A 19,236-nucleotide genomic window follows, 5' to 3' on the forward strand; every position below is an offset into this window, starting at 1 on the left:
AAGAGAGTAAAGAGGACCTGGAGACTGTGACAGTGAACAAGAGGGAGAATAATGTAAGATCTAAGGGTAGGGTCTAAGGAAGATCTTTATCAAGACTGGAAGTAGGGGGGGCTGGGCGGCACAGCGCCTGCCTGGCAAGCACAAGGTCGTGAGTTCGATTCCCGGTACTGGAAACCTCCCCCCACCCCCACCCCCGCCCCAAAAAGACTGCAGGTAGGTTTTGCTGTGTGTAATAATATCAACTATAAAAGGTACTTTGTCTATTGCAACTCCCATCTCCACGGTGCAAGAACACAAGTCCTCAGAGTTCTTAGCTGAACTCGTGTGTCATCTCTGAAAAAAGCTTAAGTACGAGAATGAAAAGAAAGCACTCATTCAAAACTTTGACCTTCTAAGTAAAGCCTAGTCCAGGCTGGTTACACAGGCCTAGAAAACACTCCTTACCCTACTAACCAGGAAACTCCCTTGATTCTTATCGACTCTCGCATTAGCCAAGAGGTCCTGCGCCCGCGAAGGGGCGCTGCTCAGCTGCGCCCCGCCCACCAGTGGGCGGGGAAAATGGGCCTCGGCACCTCCTCCAGAAGGGGCCAGTGACGGCGCCGTAACGCGTGGAGGGAGCGAGGCGTGTCGCAAAACCGTCGCAGTGGTACTATCCCCCGGTCTTCAGACGTGGCGCTTTACGGTGCTAGGTAGACAGTGCTGAGCTGGGAGATGTCGGCGGCCGGCTGGGCGGAACCCCTGAGTGCCCCTGGCAGCTTTGCGAAGCGGGTCCTGGTGACCGGGGGTGCTGGTTTCATGTAGGTAACGGCGCTGCTGGTCCAGCAGTTTCCCCCGAAACCCTAAACTTCCTCGGCTCTGTTTGCCTTTGCAATTTGGGTCCAGTTTTGCGGGGTGTGTAGTAAGGGAGGGTCCTAACGAACCACGTGGGCCCTCTTTTGCCTCTCCCGCTGGCCTGCCAAGACGTGTTTCCTTTGAAACTGCCACGTCTTTAAATCGCTTGCTTCCCCAAGCCGGTACTGTGCTGCTGTGGTACTGTCGTACTGTCCCCCAGCTTCCTAACTGCCCCAAATATCACTCATGGCAGTGAGCACACTCTCCAGTGAGTTTGCGTCAACGCGCACTCCCCACCGTCGTGATGCACAGGCGCCCCCAAAACGGTTTGGGGATTATGGTGAGATTGACTTGTTCAGCAAACTTAAAAATCCTACTGTTGACAACCTGTACTAGGTGTTGATTGCCTCTCACACCCTCTTTTGATCAGCAAGTCTTGTCTCCTTCCAAAGTAAACGCTTAATGCGACCCCTTCTCAACACCCTCGTTCGGCCCAAGCCCCTGTCACCGCCCTCTTGTGCCTGGACACCACTGTAGCCTCCCGATTGGTCGTTCTGCTTCTGCACTTGTTACCTTAAAGTCTGTTTCTCACACAGAAGTCAGTGGATTTTTTTTTTTTTTTTTAAGTAAATCAGATCTTGTTGATGCATAGAATTTTATTCTGGTGGTTTCTGTCAGAATAAAGTTCAAACTCTTTTTCCATATCTAGAAGACTCAAGCATCCACATCATACTTTTTCAATGTGATCTTTTACTGCTCTATACCTGCTGCCCTTACTCATGATTTTTAGAACACAGCGGGCTAGTGCCCCTTCTGTCTTGAGGGCTGTGCACTTGTTCTTCCTTTAAGTAGCTGTTTGCTCCACTTAATTCAAGCTTTTCTCAGGTACCACATCCTTAGAGGGGCCTTACCAACTCACCCTATCTAAAAAATAGCCCCTCTTCCAACTCACACACTTACCTCTGCCTGAAATTATACTGCGTATTTGTGCTCACTTGCTACCTCTGTCCCTATTCTAGAGTGTAAACTCCATGAAGGCAGCAAGTAATGTTCACTAAGCACGTGGAAGTATTGAATGGATGAATGCTGGAGTAATTTAAAGGGGAGACTCTGTTGCCTGTGAAGAACTGAATGTCTGTAAAAGAAGAGAGAATGTGGGAATTCTTGTTTATTGCTCATTAGCACATTAAATCATCTTCTAATCTGACAGTCACTTGGCCAAAGGTGTCAGGCAGGCAAGTTTCCGAAGGAAAGGAGTGTGGACAGGAGAGGGTCATGCTGGTATGAGAGTGCTGGTCCAGTGGGGCATGTCCTAGAAAGTACTGTGAAAGGGCCACCAGGAACAAAATTGCTCGTGGAAATCCAACAGTGTTTCTTTCTGTGGTGCTGGTGATCATCTCATGGAGATCTGCCTCTGGTTCCACTTCGAGGTCTTCTGAAGCCCGGGAGCCACTATAGATCTCCAGCTCTGGATGGTTTCAGCTAGCATTATCCTTGGAAACCTGGAATCAGTTCAGGATTCCTGTAAGATTCTGATATATGCTACCAAATTTATATGCCATGAGATAGCAGTTGCGGGAAGTTCTATAAACATTGTAAATGATTGTGCTCGTACTAATTGAATTTTTTCATACTTACATCCGCAGTTCCTGAAAAGGCATGTTACAGTGTCAGCACAGTTATTTAACACTTGTTATGTTTTTCATCCTGCTTTACTGTCACACTCCAAACATGCATGACAGCATCTTTTGGTTAAACTAATTTTTTCTTTGTCCCCCAAGTCAGTAAGTTTTCTTTCTGTAAAAGGAGTATAAGAGTTAGTTTATAGATACTGTTGAAAAGTTTAGTGAAAACTGTGCATGTGTGTACATTTAGTATAGTTATATTATTTCTGTTACCTTTGAAAAACTTCTGTGTTTGAATATTTTCCCATAACTCAACAGTTTTGGAAAAAAAATTCAGAAATTTAACATTAAAGTTTTCCACTCACAAGATAACTTTTTTTCTTATAGTGCATCACATGTGATTGTCTCTTTAGTAGAAGATTATCCAAACTACATGATCATAAATCTAGACAAGGTGAGTTTTGTGAAAACATAAACTTCATGCAATGAAATTATATTCCAATTTAATTACTTTTTAAAAAAAGTACTAGAATCCTATTCTGATATTTTAGTATTTTATTTAGTCATTGTAACAACTTAAGGGTCTATACAGTCACGTGATCTTGCTGCATTTTATCTTGTATAAAATCTTTTGAAATTTCAATTTACTGTGCTAGGTCATAAAGTCAAGTGTTGAGTATGGTATTTACCAAAAAAATCACATTTTTCTAAATTCAATACTTAGTGAAATGTGATTATGAATCTTTTTTGGTGTCAACATGCTTTATTTGTGTTCATTATTTAAGGATTTGATTTTATAACTGCCACCTCCAGAAAATTATATATTTTTTAAATTAGAAAGCAAATTTAGTTTTTAGTTTATTGCAGTAATTGAAGTCTTTCAGAAAAATCTGACAGCTACCGTTAGTGATCTCTGGGTTTTTTTAATGTTACAAAAAAGATGCAAATAGATACCTTGGTTTTGTAAAGCATAATAACAAAAATACACAAGCAAAAAATAACTTCTTTTAGGAGTTTTTGCATTGTCTTACTATTATGGACAACAAAATTCATTGATTGATTGATCATTACTTTTTTACTTATCTGTACACTAATTTATCAATAGTTAACTCAGCACCAAGTGTAATGAATTATAATGTGTTAAGCAATTATGTTTTTAATCATTAATTCCTTTTCTGTGAGGAATGATGCATTTTTCTAGCCACCAGTATCTGGAGGCAAATTTGGGCAGAAGTATGTTTTAGGGATTTCTAAAAAGGCTTGGTTTTGATGGTTTTATTTTTGGACTTGGAAAAGTTAATAAAATTACTTGTTTTCTACTCTTAAGACTCGTATCAGAAGTTTAAAATGTATAAAAACACAGAGCAAGCACACTTTTAAGAGGATATTTTCTCATGCTACAGTAATTAACTTCTATGGTCCTTAACTTGTTATTACATAGAAAAAGCTAATACCACTCTTTATGTTGCCTCCTACCAATGATACTGCCTTATTTTAAGCTGGATTACTGTGCAAGCTTGAAGAATCTTGAAACCATTTCTAACAAACAAAACTACAAATTTATACAGGTACTGAAGTTGTAAAATTACTATATCTCTTTCAAATTTTAAAATTTTTGTCATTTCCCCACTACCACCACCACGTACACCTTAAGTCAGGGTCTCACTGTGTATTCCAGGCTGGCTTTGAACTCTATAACTATCCCAGTAGCCCAGGCAGGTCTCAAACTTGGGATTCCTCTGACTTAGCCTCCAGAATAACGGAAATTTTAAACTCACTATTGCATCTCTTCAGTTGTACAAAAATTATAGTATCTTTGTACTTTACAAACATGTGATAAGGACTGGGAAGGCACACTTAAATGAAGACCTTTTAAAAGATCAAATACTTAACTTCCAGAAGTACCATGTGCTCTAGAGAATAGTACTTTGACACCACATAAAAGCTGCATGTGATTTTTGGTACCTTGGAGATTCTATGAGTAGCTGACTGAATTTCCATGGTTTGTGACTTTAAATCCTCATTAACCTATTTAATAAGCCCTTCCTGGGATTTGAAGTGAAAAGTAAGAAATGTATTGTTACCCTGAAGGCTAGCCAGACCATGAAGCTCATAGCAGTGTTCCCCTGTGAAGTCAGATTCTCGCTGGAAGGCTGATTATTACTAACCACTCTTAGACAAGTCCGAAGTATAAACCACAGGGCCAGTTCATTAGTCTGCAAAGGAAAATGTTACTGTCAAATAAAAGTGTGTCATGACTTATGTTGATTTCCTGAAATGTGATTCTATAAACTTTTTTTAACAATAAAAACTTAAAAGAAATGCTAAACAAACATTTCATATTTCTTTCTTTGTGGAAGTGTTTTCTTCAGAGATTTGTTGAGAATACAATTAGAAGAATTAAATGTACATATAAACATAAAAAGTATTAATTAGTTGTGACAAAATGTTTCCCAATGTCATTCTATTTTTTTTTTTTTCCCCTGTACCGGGAGTTGAACTCACGACGTTGCGCTTGGCAGGCAGGTGCTGTGCCACTGAGCTAAATCCCCAGCACCCCCAATGTCATTCTAATTACACTTACTTTAAGTTTATGTTAGTAATGTTTCTCTCAAAGGTAAAAAACTTCCTTGTTGAAGTTTATGATAAGTGATACAGATCTTAGGTTGGTGAGAATAGGGTGAAACAAACACAGTATTAAGTTGTTGCTCAATGAAATAGTGTTTCATGCTTACTTGCAAAAACATTTTGAGTTGAAAATACCTTATATTCTAAGATGCTGGAGAAATAACATCGTTCCTGTACTTGCCTAACCACCTCCTTGAATTTTGGAGATACTCTCTGTTGATCTGAGAAATGGGGGGTGGGGGTGTTATAATAAAAAAAGATTATTATGAATGAGCGTGCTAAAAGAAACCTAGCTTTTTCATGTTTGCCTTTTCATATAGGGTGATATATGTGATGCTCATTTTGTGAAACGGCTTTTTGAAACAGAGGAAATCAATATAGTACTACATTTTGCTGCACAGACACACGTAGGTAAGCAGCCAAAACATGTACATGTACTTTCGTTTGTTTTTACAAAAGTTAAAAACAGTCAAGACTAACCTGTAATGTGAGGGATAGATACATAGACAGCAAAACTGTAGAGAAAAGCAAAGAAAATTATAATTTTAAACCAGGCAGCAGGCAGTGGCAGAACTACCATTACAAAGCATTACGCAACATCCTGTCCTTTATTTGGGTGACAGCTACGTGGGTGCTTACGTTATTTATTTAGCTGTACTTCTAGATTCTTCTGAATATATGTTCTGTTTCATAGTAAAAATGTTAGACTAATTAGTAGCAAATTATTAGCGAATACCTTAAACATACAGAATGGTATAGATAATAAAATGTTCATTGTGTGCTCACCAATTCAAGAAAAGCTATAAAATGTTCACTGTGTGCCCACCAATTCAAGAAAAGCCCACCAATTCACCCAAAGGCCTGTCTCCTTATTCCTTCCCCTCAGAAGTAATCACCATTCTGATTTTTGGTCAGTTCAGAGTTTAAACATATATTGAAGGTTATATAACAACCCGTACTGAGAATAGTGAGTCACATCATGCCAAGCATATCAGTGAATGGGCTCATTTTTCGGATGTACATGTATGTCCTCTTTCAAAGATGGATGTTAGATATGTACTTATTCAACCCCATTGCTAGACTTTGTCACTAGGGAAAAAAATGCTGGTCGTAACTGTCAAATAAAACAATGTACATAGAGTATGTTCTTTTTCAGGACTGTACAATATTCCAATATAAGATTATCCTACAGTTTACTTACATGTTTTACTCCAGATGGACATTTGGGTTATTTATGGTTTTGGGCAATTCTGAACAGCACAATCATGGGCATTCTTATGCCTGTATCGTGGTAACACGAGTCTGCACTACTCTCCTGACATATAGATAGGATCATAAGATTTGCATATATCAACATTAAGACATCAAACTATTTTCCAAACTGTACTTATTTTCCACTCCTTGAGCAATGTATGACGTTCTGTTGTTCCAGATTTTGCCAAAGCTTAGTTTTGTCAGATTTTTTATTTTTGCCAAGCTCAGCACTATGGAATAGTCTCTTCTTTACATGTTTCATTTATATTTTCCCTAATTACTGATAAGGTTGAGCACTTTTATTTTCTTTTCAGTAACTTGGATTTTTTTGTGAAATACTGTTGAAGTCTTTGTCTATTTTTAAATTGGATTATCTATTTTTCTCATTGAAAGACATGTTTCAATGAGAAAAAATGAGAAGTAGTGATCGTCAGTATATTTCTGGTGAATTGAGCCTTTTATTTTTATGAAGTGACCCACCTGCCTTTGTGATGTACACTGCTTTGAAGTCTGTGGTGTTGCTATTAATATGGCAGGGTCACTTCACATTAATTATATATCTTGCTCCATATTTTAATTTCCAACCCTTTCTCTAGCTTTAGGTCTAGCTGCATTTCTTACAAGGGATATGTATTTGGAGTTTTTAAAAAAATCTGTTTCGATCATCCTTGATATTTACCCTCTTAACTTGGTTTTTCTAAGGACCTAAATGAGAGACTTTTCTTTTTTTGTTCTGCTACTTTGGAAGATATATAATCTATTTGAATTCTTTAAATGCCTCCCTAGGGAATTACACATGTACAATTAGCTTATCAAAATAAAATCCATCAGATTCATTGTCCTCTTCCCAGTAGAGACACATTTTAACTCCATTTATTTATTCCTGTTTCCTTTTTTTTTAAGTTTGAAAAGATTTACATAGATCATTTTGTATTTTCTTTTTATAGGACAAATTTGACACCAATAGTTTTCTGTGTTCTAAGAACCTTACCTATGCTATGTGTTGTAAGTTTATAGAAATCATAAGTAGCAATGCCTATGTATGTTATTTCTCATAGGATTGCAGTTCTGGTGATGGAAGAGAAGTAAATAGTACTAGTGTAGAAACTGAGTTCCTTGTTTCACATTTGTTTTGTGTCTTGGGTGGAATTGTTTTAGCTTTTTTCTCTTTTCCTAGATCTTTCATTTGTCCGTGCTTTTGAGTTTACATATGTTAACGTTTATGGTACTCATGTTTTGGTAAGTGCTGCTCATGAAGCCAGAGTGGAAAAATTTATTTATGTCAGCACAGATGAAGTATATGGTGGAAGTCTTGATAAGGTAAGCTTATATATAGAAAATATACATTCCATCTATTTATTATGTACCAAGATACAGATTTGTCTCATTAAATCTATGCTGAGTGTCTTAGTTACTTTTCACTCATTGCTGAGACAAAATACCTGATGCCCAAAATTAAGGAAGGAAAGATTTTTATTTCACTTACAGTTTGTGAAGGTTTCAGTCCATACTTGGCTGGCTCCAAGGCAGAGTGACACATGGCACAGGGCAACGGTTCATAGAGGTGGAAGACAGCAAAGGCAACAACAGCAAAAAGGGAAGAGTGGAGGCAAGCAGCATCTTTCTCTCCCTTATGTATGCAAACTCTCCGCCCCAGGATGGGTGTAGCACTCACACCTGTAATCTCAGCATTGGATCATGGATCAATCATAAACTCTAGAAGCCCACCCCATGACTGCATGAGGCTTTGGGGGCACATCCACACACAGACCATAACATTGAGCTTTTCTCATACCATTAACTGTATATAATTGTGGCACTGTCCAGAATGTTATTTCGCTGTCTCTTCTGTTCAGAGCAAATGATGCTATTCAAAATGGGGAATAGCCTGGTCTTAATAGAGATGTATTCATAACTTGACTGTTGTGTAAGACAAAAACAGGTATTACCTTTTTGTCTCAGGCTTACAAACAAACTGAGTGGCATTCTCCCAGACCAAAGCATAGACATGTTAGGCTGCAGCGTACTCCTGCTCACCTTTCCCTTCCAGCCAGAAAATCATGTTCCATTCCTTTGAATGTCAAGGGGTAAGTGTGAAATTATTGTAGAAACTGGAATCTGTTTTCTTAAAAAAATTATTCCCAAGTGGTACACTTTTTACACAAAAAGATGACTCCATCCTCTAGTCTATATTTTCCTTTTTTTTTTAATACATAGATCTATTGGTAAATACCTATGCCACTCAGTACAATGACACTGAAATTAAGAGTGTGCTAAAGGGAAAATTCAGAAGAACCTATGTACAACTAATAATTATTGGATATTAATTGTTTATAGTTATTAAAGGTTATTTTCTATAGAGTTAACACTTGAGGATCGTTGTCTGATCTTGTGTCATATTTAAAAGAAAATTGCAGATAACATGACTTTGTAAAAAGAAGGCAGTTGCTCATATTACTGTAGTTTTAATCTCCACATAACCACTGTGGTTGACCTCTAAACTCTTAACGATCCACCTAATCACGTCCTAGTCACCATACAGTTTTCTCTTAATGTAAGCCTATTTTTATGTTAATTATAATTGTTACTGGTATTTATTAATTTTAAAAAGTTCTCTCAGACATTTCTAATCTGCGGATTTGTTGGTGGCATTATCCGGAGAATGGCTTCTGTTCTCTCGTAGAGCTTTGAACTTGCATTGTGGTAAATGCATTTAACATTATTAGGAGCAGTGGCAGGGCAAATCTAAATCTCCAGTCCCAGACCTACATGGGTCATTCCACTGAAGAGAAGTAAATCATTTATTGGTTATATTTGATAACAGATGGATGATACACTAGCTTCATTTACATTGTTACTCGGTTTAGAGATATTGCATAGGATGTGCCAACAGTCATTTTTATAACCAAGTAACTCTGTGACTTTGCTTGGGTGGCTCTTTCTTTTGGAGCAGCAGTAACTGTCAGTTCAGTGACACCAAGATTTCTGGAGCATGGCTTCTCCATCCCTAGTGTAACTAAATTTCAAGTGGAACCTGCCGTGACCGTGAAGGAATTTTCTTACTTCACACTGTTGGGGAATATTTATGCAGTGGCTTTAGAGTAGACAAACTACACGCAGAACATTTTAAAAACCCGTGGTTACTCAGCATCATGATCAAGCTGTTATATTTAGCAATCAACAGCATGGTGCAGAAAGCAAAAAATGTACATTAAAGCTCTGTGTTGGAATGCTTTACACTTTCTGCAGAACAGAAACTGAAATGACCTATTACACAATTAGTTACAAATATTGTCCTTAAGATTTGCCCTTACACATGGCACCATTGCAGCAATGGGTGAGTTTGTCACTTGGGCCTCTGTTGTAAGCTCTTGCTTCCCTGTTCTTCTCTGACCCAGCTTTGCTTCCTGGCAGTGTTAAAACCTGCCACTGCCACAGCTGCGGTAGCTGCTGGAACTGCCGTAGTCCACTTGGTTTCATGGATTGGCAAAGCGTTGGCCTTCACCACAAAGGGGCAACAGCGTCTGCCTCCAGTTTCCTCCTTTTATAGGTTTAAATTTGAAGATTGATTGTTGTAATTATAAAAATAATTACAGCTTTCATCGCCTCCTTATTTGCTGCTATCTTTTCTAGATCCAGTGTACCAATCCCCGCTGCTGCCTTGTCCACTGTGATTGCCATCAAAGCTACTGTGAACACTGAAGTTTCTTCCCTGATCAAAGTTGTTCTTTCTGGGTGTGGTGGCACACACCTGTAAAACTAGCACTCAGCAGGCTAAGGCAGGAGAATCGCCATGAGTTCAAGGCCAGCCTGAATTGCATAGTGATACCCTGTCTCAAAAAAAAGTGGTTGCTGCCACTCAGAGTACCTCTGTAGCCACTATCAGTTTTAGGGCCACTTTGACCTCTGTGGCCTGATGAAGCGCTAGCCACCTTCTGCTTCAGCAAGGCTTCCCTTGCCTCCTGGTGTGGCCTTTCACAGGCAGGCAGTTCTGAATGCCAGTGCTGCCCACGGAGCAATGCTTTTCAAAGGTTATAAAAGCAAAGCCCCTTTTCTTGCCACGGTTTCAGCCACTCGTGATTTCACTCACATCCCTTTTCCCACATATTCACAGTAATCTCTTAGCTGATGTTCTTCAGTGCCTTGTCTTTTTTTTGTTTGTTTGTTTTAAAAATAAAAGAAGGAAAACATATTAACAAACAGACATCCATTTACAAAATAGCATAAGAACAATATAAACAAAACAGAGTTACAGACAAAGTGGTAGGAAATTAGCAATGGTTGTTGTATTAAGTATTGATATCTTCAAAGTAGTTGCTCAGGAAAACAAATAGAGAAATACAAGATTGATCAAACAAGTAATCATTAACTGTTCCTTTCTGTAGAGCAATAGAAGTCAGTAGTACAACTATGTTAGCGATCCTGTATATACACACTTACATAATTTCCCCTTTTTTCCCTTCTCTTTTCCCACACCCCAGTTGGCCTTTACTTCTGGGCACTTTCATTTCACAGCGTGTATCATACTTCCTGGTTTTTATTCATTCTTTCAGGTTCTTATACTAGTGAGACAGTACGTGCTTACATATGCAGGTCAGTGCCTTTTCTTGAATGTTGCCAACAAAGATCTCTCCACAGCTAAGTGAGCATCTGAATCTAATTTTTTCCATTTTGCTACAACATACATGCTGTAAAAAATAGTTTAAAAAGATTTCTACTAAGAAAAAGCAGACCCTGACTACATTTCAATCCCCCATCCTACTTCTCAGAAGCAACCACTTTCAACTCTTTGCAATTTCTATCAGGTAAACTTCTTCCTTCTTATACCCTTTCCCCTCAGTATCAGGTCTGACGCAGCACCCAAAAAGAGTTTTAAAATAGAACTTTGCTGTTACTGTCCTCAAAACCTGCCAGTGTTTTTACAGGGCCGTCACTCTTGCATGTATCCAGGCCTTTGCCAGCTGTCCGATCTTATCTCCCATTTCTCTCCCTGCACACCAGCCTTCCTACAGTGCATTTGGACCCACTTCTGTCTCAGGACCTTTGTGTTCACTCTCGTCTGCCTTACGGGTTTTTATGAACATTGAAGAAATTAGTAGTACCAGTTGGAAGATGCTAGGCACACACACAGTTCCAGTAATGGTTCTTTTCATTGTAGTGATTGGCATGTAAATTTGTAATATAGTTTCTACTTAGAAAATGTGTAAATTTCTTACTTTTTAAATATATCTTTCTACAATTAGGAATTTGATGAATCATCTCCCAAACAACCTACAAATCCTTATGCATCATCTAAAGCAGCTGCTGAATGTTTTGTACAGTCTTACTGGGAACGGTACAAGGTATGCACTGATTTTAGAAACTCTTGAGTCATTTTGCTTTTGACTTAAGTGTTAAAATTCTAAGTCAGCTTTAGTAGCATTTCATTTTTAGGATAAAAGGTACAGTTTGAGAAAACTAAAATATTGATAAATTTAAAATACTGATTTATTACAATTTATTTATTACTATTAAATTTATTTAAAATTTATTATTATTCAAATTACTGATTTATTGTGTGTGCAATGGCAAGCAGAAACACTGAAATGACACCCAGGATTTGGAGGCAGATTTATTTTACGTTGACGGGCACTGATCGACTGGGGTCATTCCAAAAGTATCAGGCCCTGATCCTTGGTATAAGATCCTTTGGGGCTTACATGGAATAAGCAAGCAGGAAGTACAGAAGGAGAGTATTTGGCTGTCTTTGATTGGTTCTTACAATGTGCATTATAATGACCAGCTATGCATCACAGTGACCAGCCTTTTCTAGGAGACAGTAGTAACAGGAGCTTATTACCTGGGCCTCTGAAGTATAGTGGCTGGTGGGGGCCATTTTCTGCTACATTTGGACAACAAAGAATTTACTCTTTTTGTTCAATTTATCACTAAAGGAATATTGGAATATGTATTTTTTCCTGTTTCAGTAATGGGTAGAGTATTATAGGTACAGTGAAAAACCCTATTGGAACCCTAAGAGTCAAAGGAGACAGAGGGAAGACCTCCCCTTCCTGCCATGTGCTTCTCTACATGGTAGGCTCTCTTAGCTCCTCAGGACTGAAAGGTAGACTTGTCCCTGGGAGTTGTGGCAGTGTCATTGCAGAAGCTTTACCCACTAGGAATCAACTCAAATCCTTGACATTTGGCTTCACACTGATCTTTGTGAGTTATTAGGGACTGATCAGAAAGCCAAGCCAAGGAGTTACTCAAGATTCTTTGCCTTTTATGATCCACTGGTCCTTGTAGGAGTGGTACAATGGAGAGAGCCGACTTGAAGGTTACCTCTAATCAAACATAAGAGTCCTACAGGTGGTCTTGAAGTGAACAGGCGGAAATGTCCTTGGTATTCTGATACGAGACTTAGAGATCGGCCTCCATATGTACTCACCCTTCCTTTTTCTCAGTAGAGAGAATGGTCCTCTTCTTCCTTTGGGACCTTCTGCCTTTATCTGAACTCCATCCTCTTCTGTGTTTTTAGGAACTTTGCACACAGTCTTTTCACTCTGTCCTTAGATATGTGGAGTTATTTAGGCAAAAGTACCTATATTTTAAAACTGCCTATTCTTAATGTAGTCATTAGTGTTGGAGTTTTCCGTTAGCTGAATGTCGAATACTCTTAAGTTTCCAGTTGTCATCACAAGAAGCAGCAATGTTTATGGGCCACATCAATATCCAGAAAAGGTAAACTTTACTTCTAAATTCATAGAGGGTTTGTTTTTAGTGGTTGTAACTTGTCATTGTTGAAGACAATCTCCTAAGTTATTTGTGTAAAGAAATGTATGTAGTAATTTTCCATAATCATGTGTTCTGTGGAGGACCTGTGCAGATCTCATCAGACTCAAACACTGGAGTTGAAGTACCAACTCAGTGCTCACAGCTGATGTGACTTAGAGCTTGTCTTCAGATTAGGAGATAACGAAAATACTTAGAAAGGATTTTGAGGATCTAGTGAAATGCTATATGTGAAATTGTTTGAGGCTTCTAGGCCTCTAAAGCACTAGAGTATTCACCACTGCAGCCACACTGCAGTTTAGTCTTAGCTTGCAGACAGACCAATATGTCAGGGAACAGAAAGTTAAGAGCTCATTAGGCGGTGATGCAGTAAGACATATACATAAATGCGTCTTCGTGTCAGCTTGTTAACTGCTCCCTACTTCATCTTTATTGCTGTGGGCCTAAATGTCCTCCACAATGTAATAGAAGTAGTGAATAAAGAAATGCAGCTGAATGGCTGAAAATGCCTGTCCAACTGGGTTCTATATCACTAAGCTGGAATTGATCAACTGTTACCTGCTCTGCCTACATCTAGAGACTGGATTTTCTCACTCACCAGCTGTTTGCTTTCATCTCTTCGCGGTGTGGTGTTAATATCCACATTGCTTCATTCCTGAAACGGCCTTATCAGGTTTAATATTAATTTAGTAACTTCTTACTTGCCCTGTTTAACATAAGTTTTCTTTGAATCCAAGAGCACTGAAATTTACTTTTTATAAGTTGCACAAGCACTTTTGGAGTGGGTGCTTATATATAAAGTGATAAGTATGATTCCTGCTCTTAAGAAATCAATACAAGGTGAGCTTTGTGCTAACAGCAAACTGTCCATGAAGAATTTCTTTTCATTTTCCCACTGTTTATGTCCTTTTGTGTTCAGGTCACCGGTCTTTATGAAATAACAAACTATCTTAAAGTTTTTATTTACTTACCAGGTATAGTTTTTTTTTTTTTTCATGAATTCCTGGTAAGGAGAATTAAAATTTATCCATGTGTATTTCTTAACAATAATTTTTAATCTTAATGAGTTCAGATTCATATCAATGAATGAATTTCCAAAGTCTGAAATGATATTCAAATATTCTTTTAGGTTATTCCAAAATTTATATCTTTACTACAACACAACAGAAAATGGTACGTTATTACTGACCTTTGTACCCCTATGCTTTTCTGGTATTGATAGTGTTTGATAACCATCTTCCTTAAATCATGAAGTCTTAGTGTTGGAAGCCATTGACTTGAATGTCTCACCAAATGTAAGAATCCTTTCTCCATGTAATATAATCGTTTTTAAGGCTAATTGTAGTCTGTAATTTATAATTTACTAAGATAACTTCAATTCTTTAATGAGCTATCATAGAACTAGGAGTAATAGTATTAAAGTTTTATATATAATTTTACTTTCATCTTTATATAATTTTACTTTTTCAAAGGATAAATTTAATTAATTGAACAAGATATTTCTCAAAATAAATTTATGGTATAAAGTTAATAGATAAGTATTTCTCAGGGATTTGTGTTTGCCCTTCTCTTTTTGAGTATCTGTGGGAGGTTTAGACATCATTTAAACATTAAGAGTAAAGCTAAGAAAAGCTGTGAGAATTTGTGTTTTCAATAAAATATATCTTGGCTCCCCGTGGGAACTACCTTCTGTGGAATTGTACCCAGTCACTGATTTATTTTGGTGTGGGAAAGCTTTTGTACACTTTGTGATTCCATTTCATTTCATCTGTTTAGCTGCATTCATGGATCAGGGCTTCAAACAAGAAATTTCCTTTATGCTACTGACGTCGTAGAAGCGTTTCTCACTGTCCTCAAAAAAGGAAAACCAGGTGAAATTTATAACATCGGAACCAATTTTGAAATGTCCGTTGTCCAGCTTGCCAAAGAACTAATACAACTGGTAATGTATCTGCTGTAAAAGGTAGTATTTGCACAATTGCCACTAAATTAAGTGACAGTCAATATCATTAGTTTACAGTATATTTAAAAGAGAACAAATGGAAAATGAAAGCAATAAGTATGTATCATCTGAATTGTATCACTCCTTTGGTAATAGCTTTTCAGGAAAAAAAAATTCTTTAATGTGTGTACCAGTGATGCCAAACCATTTAGAGACAAGTGTCCAAATTGTAACCCAAAACTCATTTATTGCGAAGTGCCAACACTGCAACTAAACCTGACTACTGAGGTTTTAATGTAGAACAAACAGCTCCTACATTAACATCTTTTGTCTTAAAAACAACACACGTAGCCAGGCATAGTGGTGCATGACTGTAATCCCAGCACTCAGGAGGCTGAGGCAGGAGGATCGTTATGAGTTCGAGGCAAGTCTGGGCTACAAAGTGAGCTCAAGGCCAGCCTGAACTGCATAGCGAGACCCTGTCTCAAAAAGACCAAAAAAAAAAACAAAAACAAAACAAGCAAACAAAAAACCACACGTGCTGTAGGTTCACCACCACTGGTATGTACCCTGGTTGAAAGTTTTTAAGGTTTTAACTAAAACAGTTTTAAGGTTTAACTAAAGGTTTTAACTAAAAACGCTTCTGCTGATAGTAGAATAACATAAAAGAATTTAACCCATTTGTAAAAGGAAGCTTACATCATTTCACTATGCCTTTGATACACTATTACCATATTTACACGAACAAATATTATGTGGTTAAACTCACTCATGTACCTGAGTTTCATGAATACAAAATTGTATGTCTTAGAATCAAAGTACAGTGCGAAATAAAATATTTATTATTATTATTTTGTTTGGTTTTGGTACCAGGAATCGAACTCATGGCCTTACACTTGCCAGGCAGGTGCTTTTGCTGCTGAGCTATATCCCCAGCCCTGAATAAAATAATTACAAGGGTACATATGTGTTAGGGAACTCACTTAGAAATTTAAGGCCAGTAGAAAGGTGAACTTGAGTAGGAACCGAAGTCACTTTCCCTCATAGTTTATATATGTGTGTATTGTTTTTGAGCTTCAAATGGAATTTAGATTATAAATTACAGTGTTTTTGTTATTTCATGCTTTCAGACAGTTGGCTTTTATGTCTTTTTGAAATCAGCTATTTACTGTTGTTATCCTCTGGTCTCATTTTTTAATTTGACTCAAAAGCCTTCTCTGTTTTGACAGATCAAAGAGACCAGTTCAGAGTCTGAAATGGAAAACTGGGTTGACTATGTTAACGATAGGTGAGTAACGAGTTAAAACGTTGAGGAAAGTTTGTGAAATCTTAGGTATGTACAAAATTATAAATTCTGTAGGGCTCACTGAAAACTTGTTTATCTCTGTTGAATTCTCTGGTAAAGTATTCTTTTCCTAATTATAAATGTCATACAGATTAAGTGTAGCACTATTACATGCTATCTGATTTAGAGAAAGTTACTGATCCTTTCCAAATATGAGGTCTTCCCATTGTGCAGTGGGGGTGATGATGATAATATCATGCTTATAAAAGCATTTTAAGGGCTAATTGCCATGTATATAAATTATCTGGCCCAGGGCCTCGCACTTGAGTCGTAAGTTACATGTATTTATATGTATTTATTTCTCTATTCATCAGACATATATCAAGTTTCCTATGTGTGCTAGTACTAGATTTATACCTAAAATGTGGCTGAAATAAATTTTTAAAAAAGGATAACCTACAGAGAGGTTTAAGCATTTGAGGTGTTGAAAATCATGAATTTTTTTTCCTTATACTTTATAAATTTTCTACAGTAAGTATATGATTAAGGGGAATTTTGTTTTTTTTAAACTTAAACTATGGTAAAGATGCATGGACATACATAATATCTCGTAATATTTAAATTTGTAAATATGTATCCACAATGTCATTTTAAATATTTTATTTTCTAAGACCTACCAATGACATGAGATATCCAATGAAGTCAGAAAAAATTCATGGGTTAGGATGGAAACCCAAAGTGCCTTGGGATGAAGGAATAAAGAAAACAAGTATGTTATACATTGGTTATTGGGGGGGTAATTCAGTAGTATTTGAAGAAAAAATAATTCATTTATAGGACACTATATAAATTCAGAAAATTGTGATGAAACATTTGCACTTTTGAAATTATTAAAGTTAACATTTTCAACAATACTACTCTACTGTGTTTTTAAGCATCTTAAATTTCATAGAATGTTCTCTAATCAGTCTTCCTATATCTTATTAGCATTAATCAAGTACCTAGTTCATTGATTCTGAGGTTCATATTTTTTCGCTTTCTTTATTTCCTTACAAATTATGTGTCTTAAAATCACTGATGCCTTATGATTGTTGGAGCTTTTCCTTTCTTAGTGAAAACTTACTGCAGCTTTTTTTTTTTCTTATGTAAAATAATGGTCCATCTTAAGATCAGTGGCATCTTAGATTTGGTGACTATAAAGAGTTATACTCTTTAGGCGTCCTGAGTCATTTTGTCTTGAAACAAATAGGAAACAAATTGAATATATGCAGGAAAATCTATTAATATATGTGTAAAGACTATGTATATGTATTAAAAGCTCTCCTGTACTTAGAAATGTATTCATGAGAAAAGATCTTGTTTCCAAATTTGTAATACAGAATACTTGGGTTAAATATTAGAATGAAAAATCAAAGATAATTTAAAGCTATTAGGTTTTAACTAAAAATGCTTCTGCTGATAGTGTGACAACATAAAATAATTTCACCCATTAATAAAAGGAAGCTTACATCATCTCACTATGCCTTTGATACACTATGACCATATTTACATGAACAAATACTAGTTTTTTCTCTAAAACAACTTTTAAAACCAGTGTAAAAGACTTAAGCTACTTCACACTGAATTCTCTAAAATCAAAATGTCTTCAACAGCAGGTTCAGTATTGAAAGACTTTTGAAGTTAAATAGAAAAAAATGATTAAGTTTTAATTCTAAGATTTCAGGTGACCAAATTCTTCTGGTTAACTTCATTGTTCAAAATCAAATCTTTTAGCTTCATTAGTTAAAAATCAAATTGTCTGCTGATAAGCTAATAGGCAAGACTTTCCTTGCATAGCAGGAATTTAGTAAATGTTGGTTAATTGGTTTTTAGTTTTTCATTTTTAACTTTTGTCTTATTTTTCCTATCAGTTGAGTGGTACAAAGAGAATTTTCACAACTGGAAGAATGTGGAAAAGGCATTAGAACCCTTTCCAATACAATCACCATGCGTATAATCAGCCATTTTCAGAGAAAGAAGAAAATTATCCTACCTCATCAGGCAGTATGCAATCAAGTGACCAAATGACGTGCCTTCTTTTCATTTGGAATCAGATCATAACTTTTTATATGACGTTCACTTACAAAATGCCTCAGTCTTTGGAACAGTTTTCATATTGGCCTAAGATTGTGGAAATTAGGGAGTGGTAAGCATAGGAAGACTCTCTCGAGGTGAGTCAGGCAGAAGCCTTCTGGTTCGGAAGGCAGAGGCGCGCAGTGGCTCAAGTGGATGGCGACCTTGCCTGGCTTTCAACGCAGCCCGCTTCCAGCCTTTTCCAGTGCCCAGGAAGTCTGAAATTGGTACTTTGAAGCAACGTATGATGAATATCATGGTCTAATTCATCTTTTTTTAGTCAGATGTTGTGCTGTAGTTGCTTTAAAAATGAAAAAAAAATGGAAGCATATCTAGCACTTTTTAACTTTTGATAATTTTGTAAAATTTAAGTTAAATGCTTTTTGAAAGCTGTATGGAAACTTTTTATACTTTCAAAATCATTTTAACCTATAGATAACCTGAACCACAGAATTTCTATCATGTATTTACTGTTCTAAATGATTTTATTTATGAAATTGTCAGTATTTTAATGTATTTAATGTAGAATGTGGCTTTTAAAATAATGTATGTTTTTATTTTGCTGTAGAAAAAAATTTTAAAATACTTGATTCTGTATTTTTCGTCTTTGTCCTACTTGTATTAGACTTGAGAAAGTAACTGATGGGATATTGGGCTGAGGAAACAAAAAGAAACTGAGAAACCCTCTATGAAGAATGCGGGTTTCTAGCGTGGAGGCTTCTTGATCCTTATAAAATCTGAACCCCCTTTAAATGCAGTTCATCCCAGCCTCCCACCGTGCCCGCTCT

General features: G+C 36.9%; 1 protein-coding gene across 4 annotated transcripts; it reads left to right on the forward strand.

Annotated features, from left to right (window-relative positions):
- Nucleotides 1-643: 643 nt before the first annotated feature.
- Tgds (TDP-glucose 4,6-dehydratase) lies at nt 644-18,983 on the forward strand. 4 transcript variants are annotated; one of them, XM_013516287.1, is made up of 13 exons: nt 707-797; nt 1,851-2,066; nt 2,844-2,910; nt 3,956-4,024; nt 5,405-5,495; nt 7,516-7,658; nt 11,582-11,680; nt 12,999-13,058; nt 14,239-14,282; nt 14,886-15,051; nt 16,281-16,339; nt 17,008-17,105; nt 18,247-18,983. In XM_013516287.1, the coding sequence occupies exons 3-13, from the start codon at nt 2,890-2,892 to the stop codon at nt 18,330-18,332; spliced, it is 936 nt and encodes a 311-aa protein (XP_013371741.1). In that variant the 5' UTR covers nt 707-797; nt 1,851-2,066; nt 2,844-2,889; the 3' UTR covers nt 18,333-18,983. The 4 variants fall into 4 exon arrangements, with proteins under 4 accessions (XP_005374170.1, XP_005374168.1, XP_005374169.1 ...); XM_005374111.2 differs by lacking the exon at nt 1,851-2,066 and having other exon boundaries at nt 645-797; XM_005374113.1 differs by lacking the exons at nt 1,851-2,066; nt 3,956-4,024 and having other exon boundaries at nt 644-797.
- Nucleotides 18,984-19,236: the final 253 nt, after the last annotated feature.

Source organism: Chinchilla lanigera, unplaced genomic scaffold (genome assembly GCF_000276665.1).
Source record: "Chinchilla lanigera isolate Chin_1 unplaced genomic scaffold, ChiLan1.0 scaffold00003, whole genome shotgun sequence".
In the NCBI taxonomy this organism is placed as follows: domain Eukaryota; kingdom Metazoa; phylum Chordata; class Mammalia; order Rodentia; family Chinchillidae; genus Chinchilla; species Chinchilla lanigera.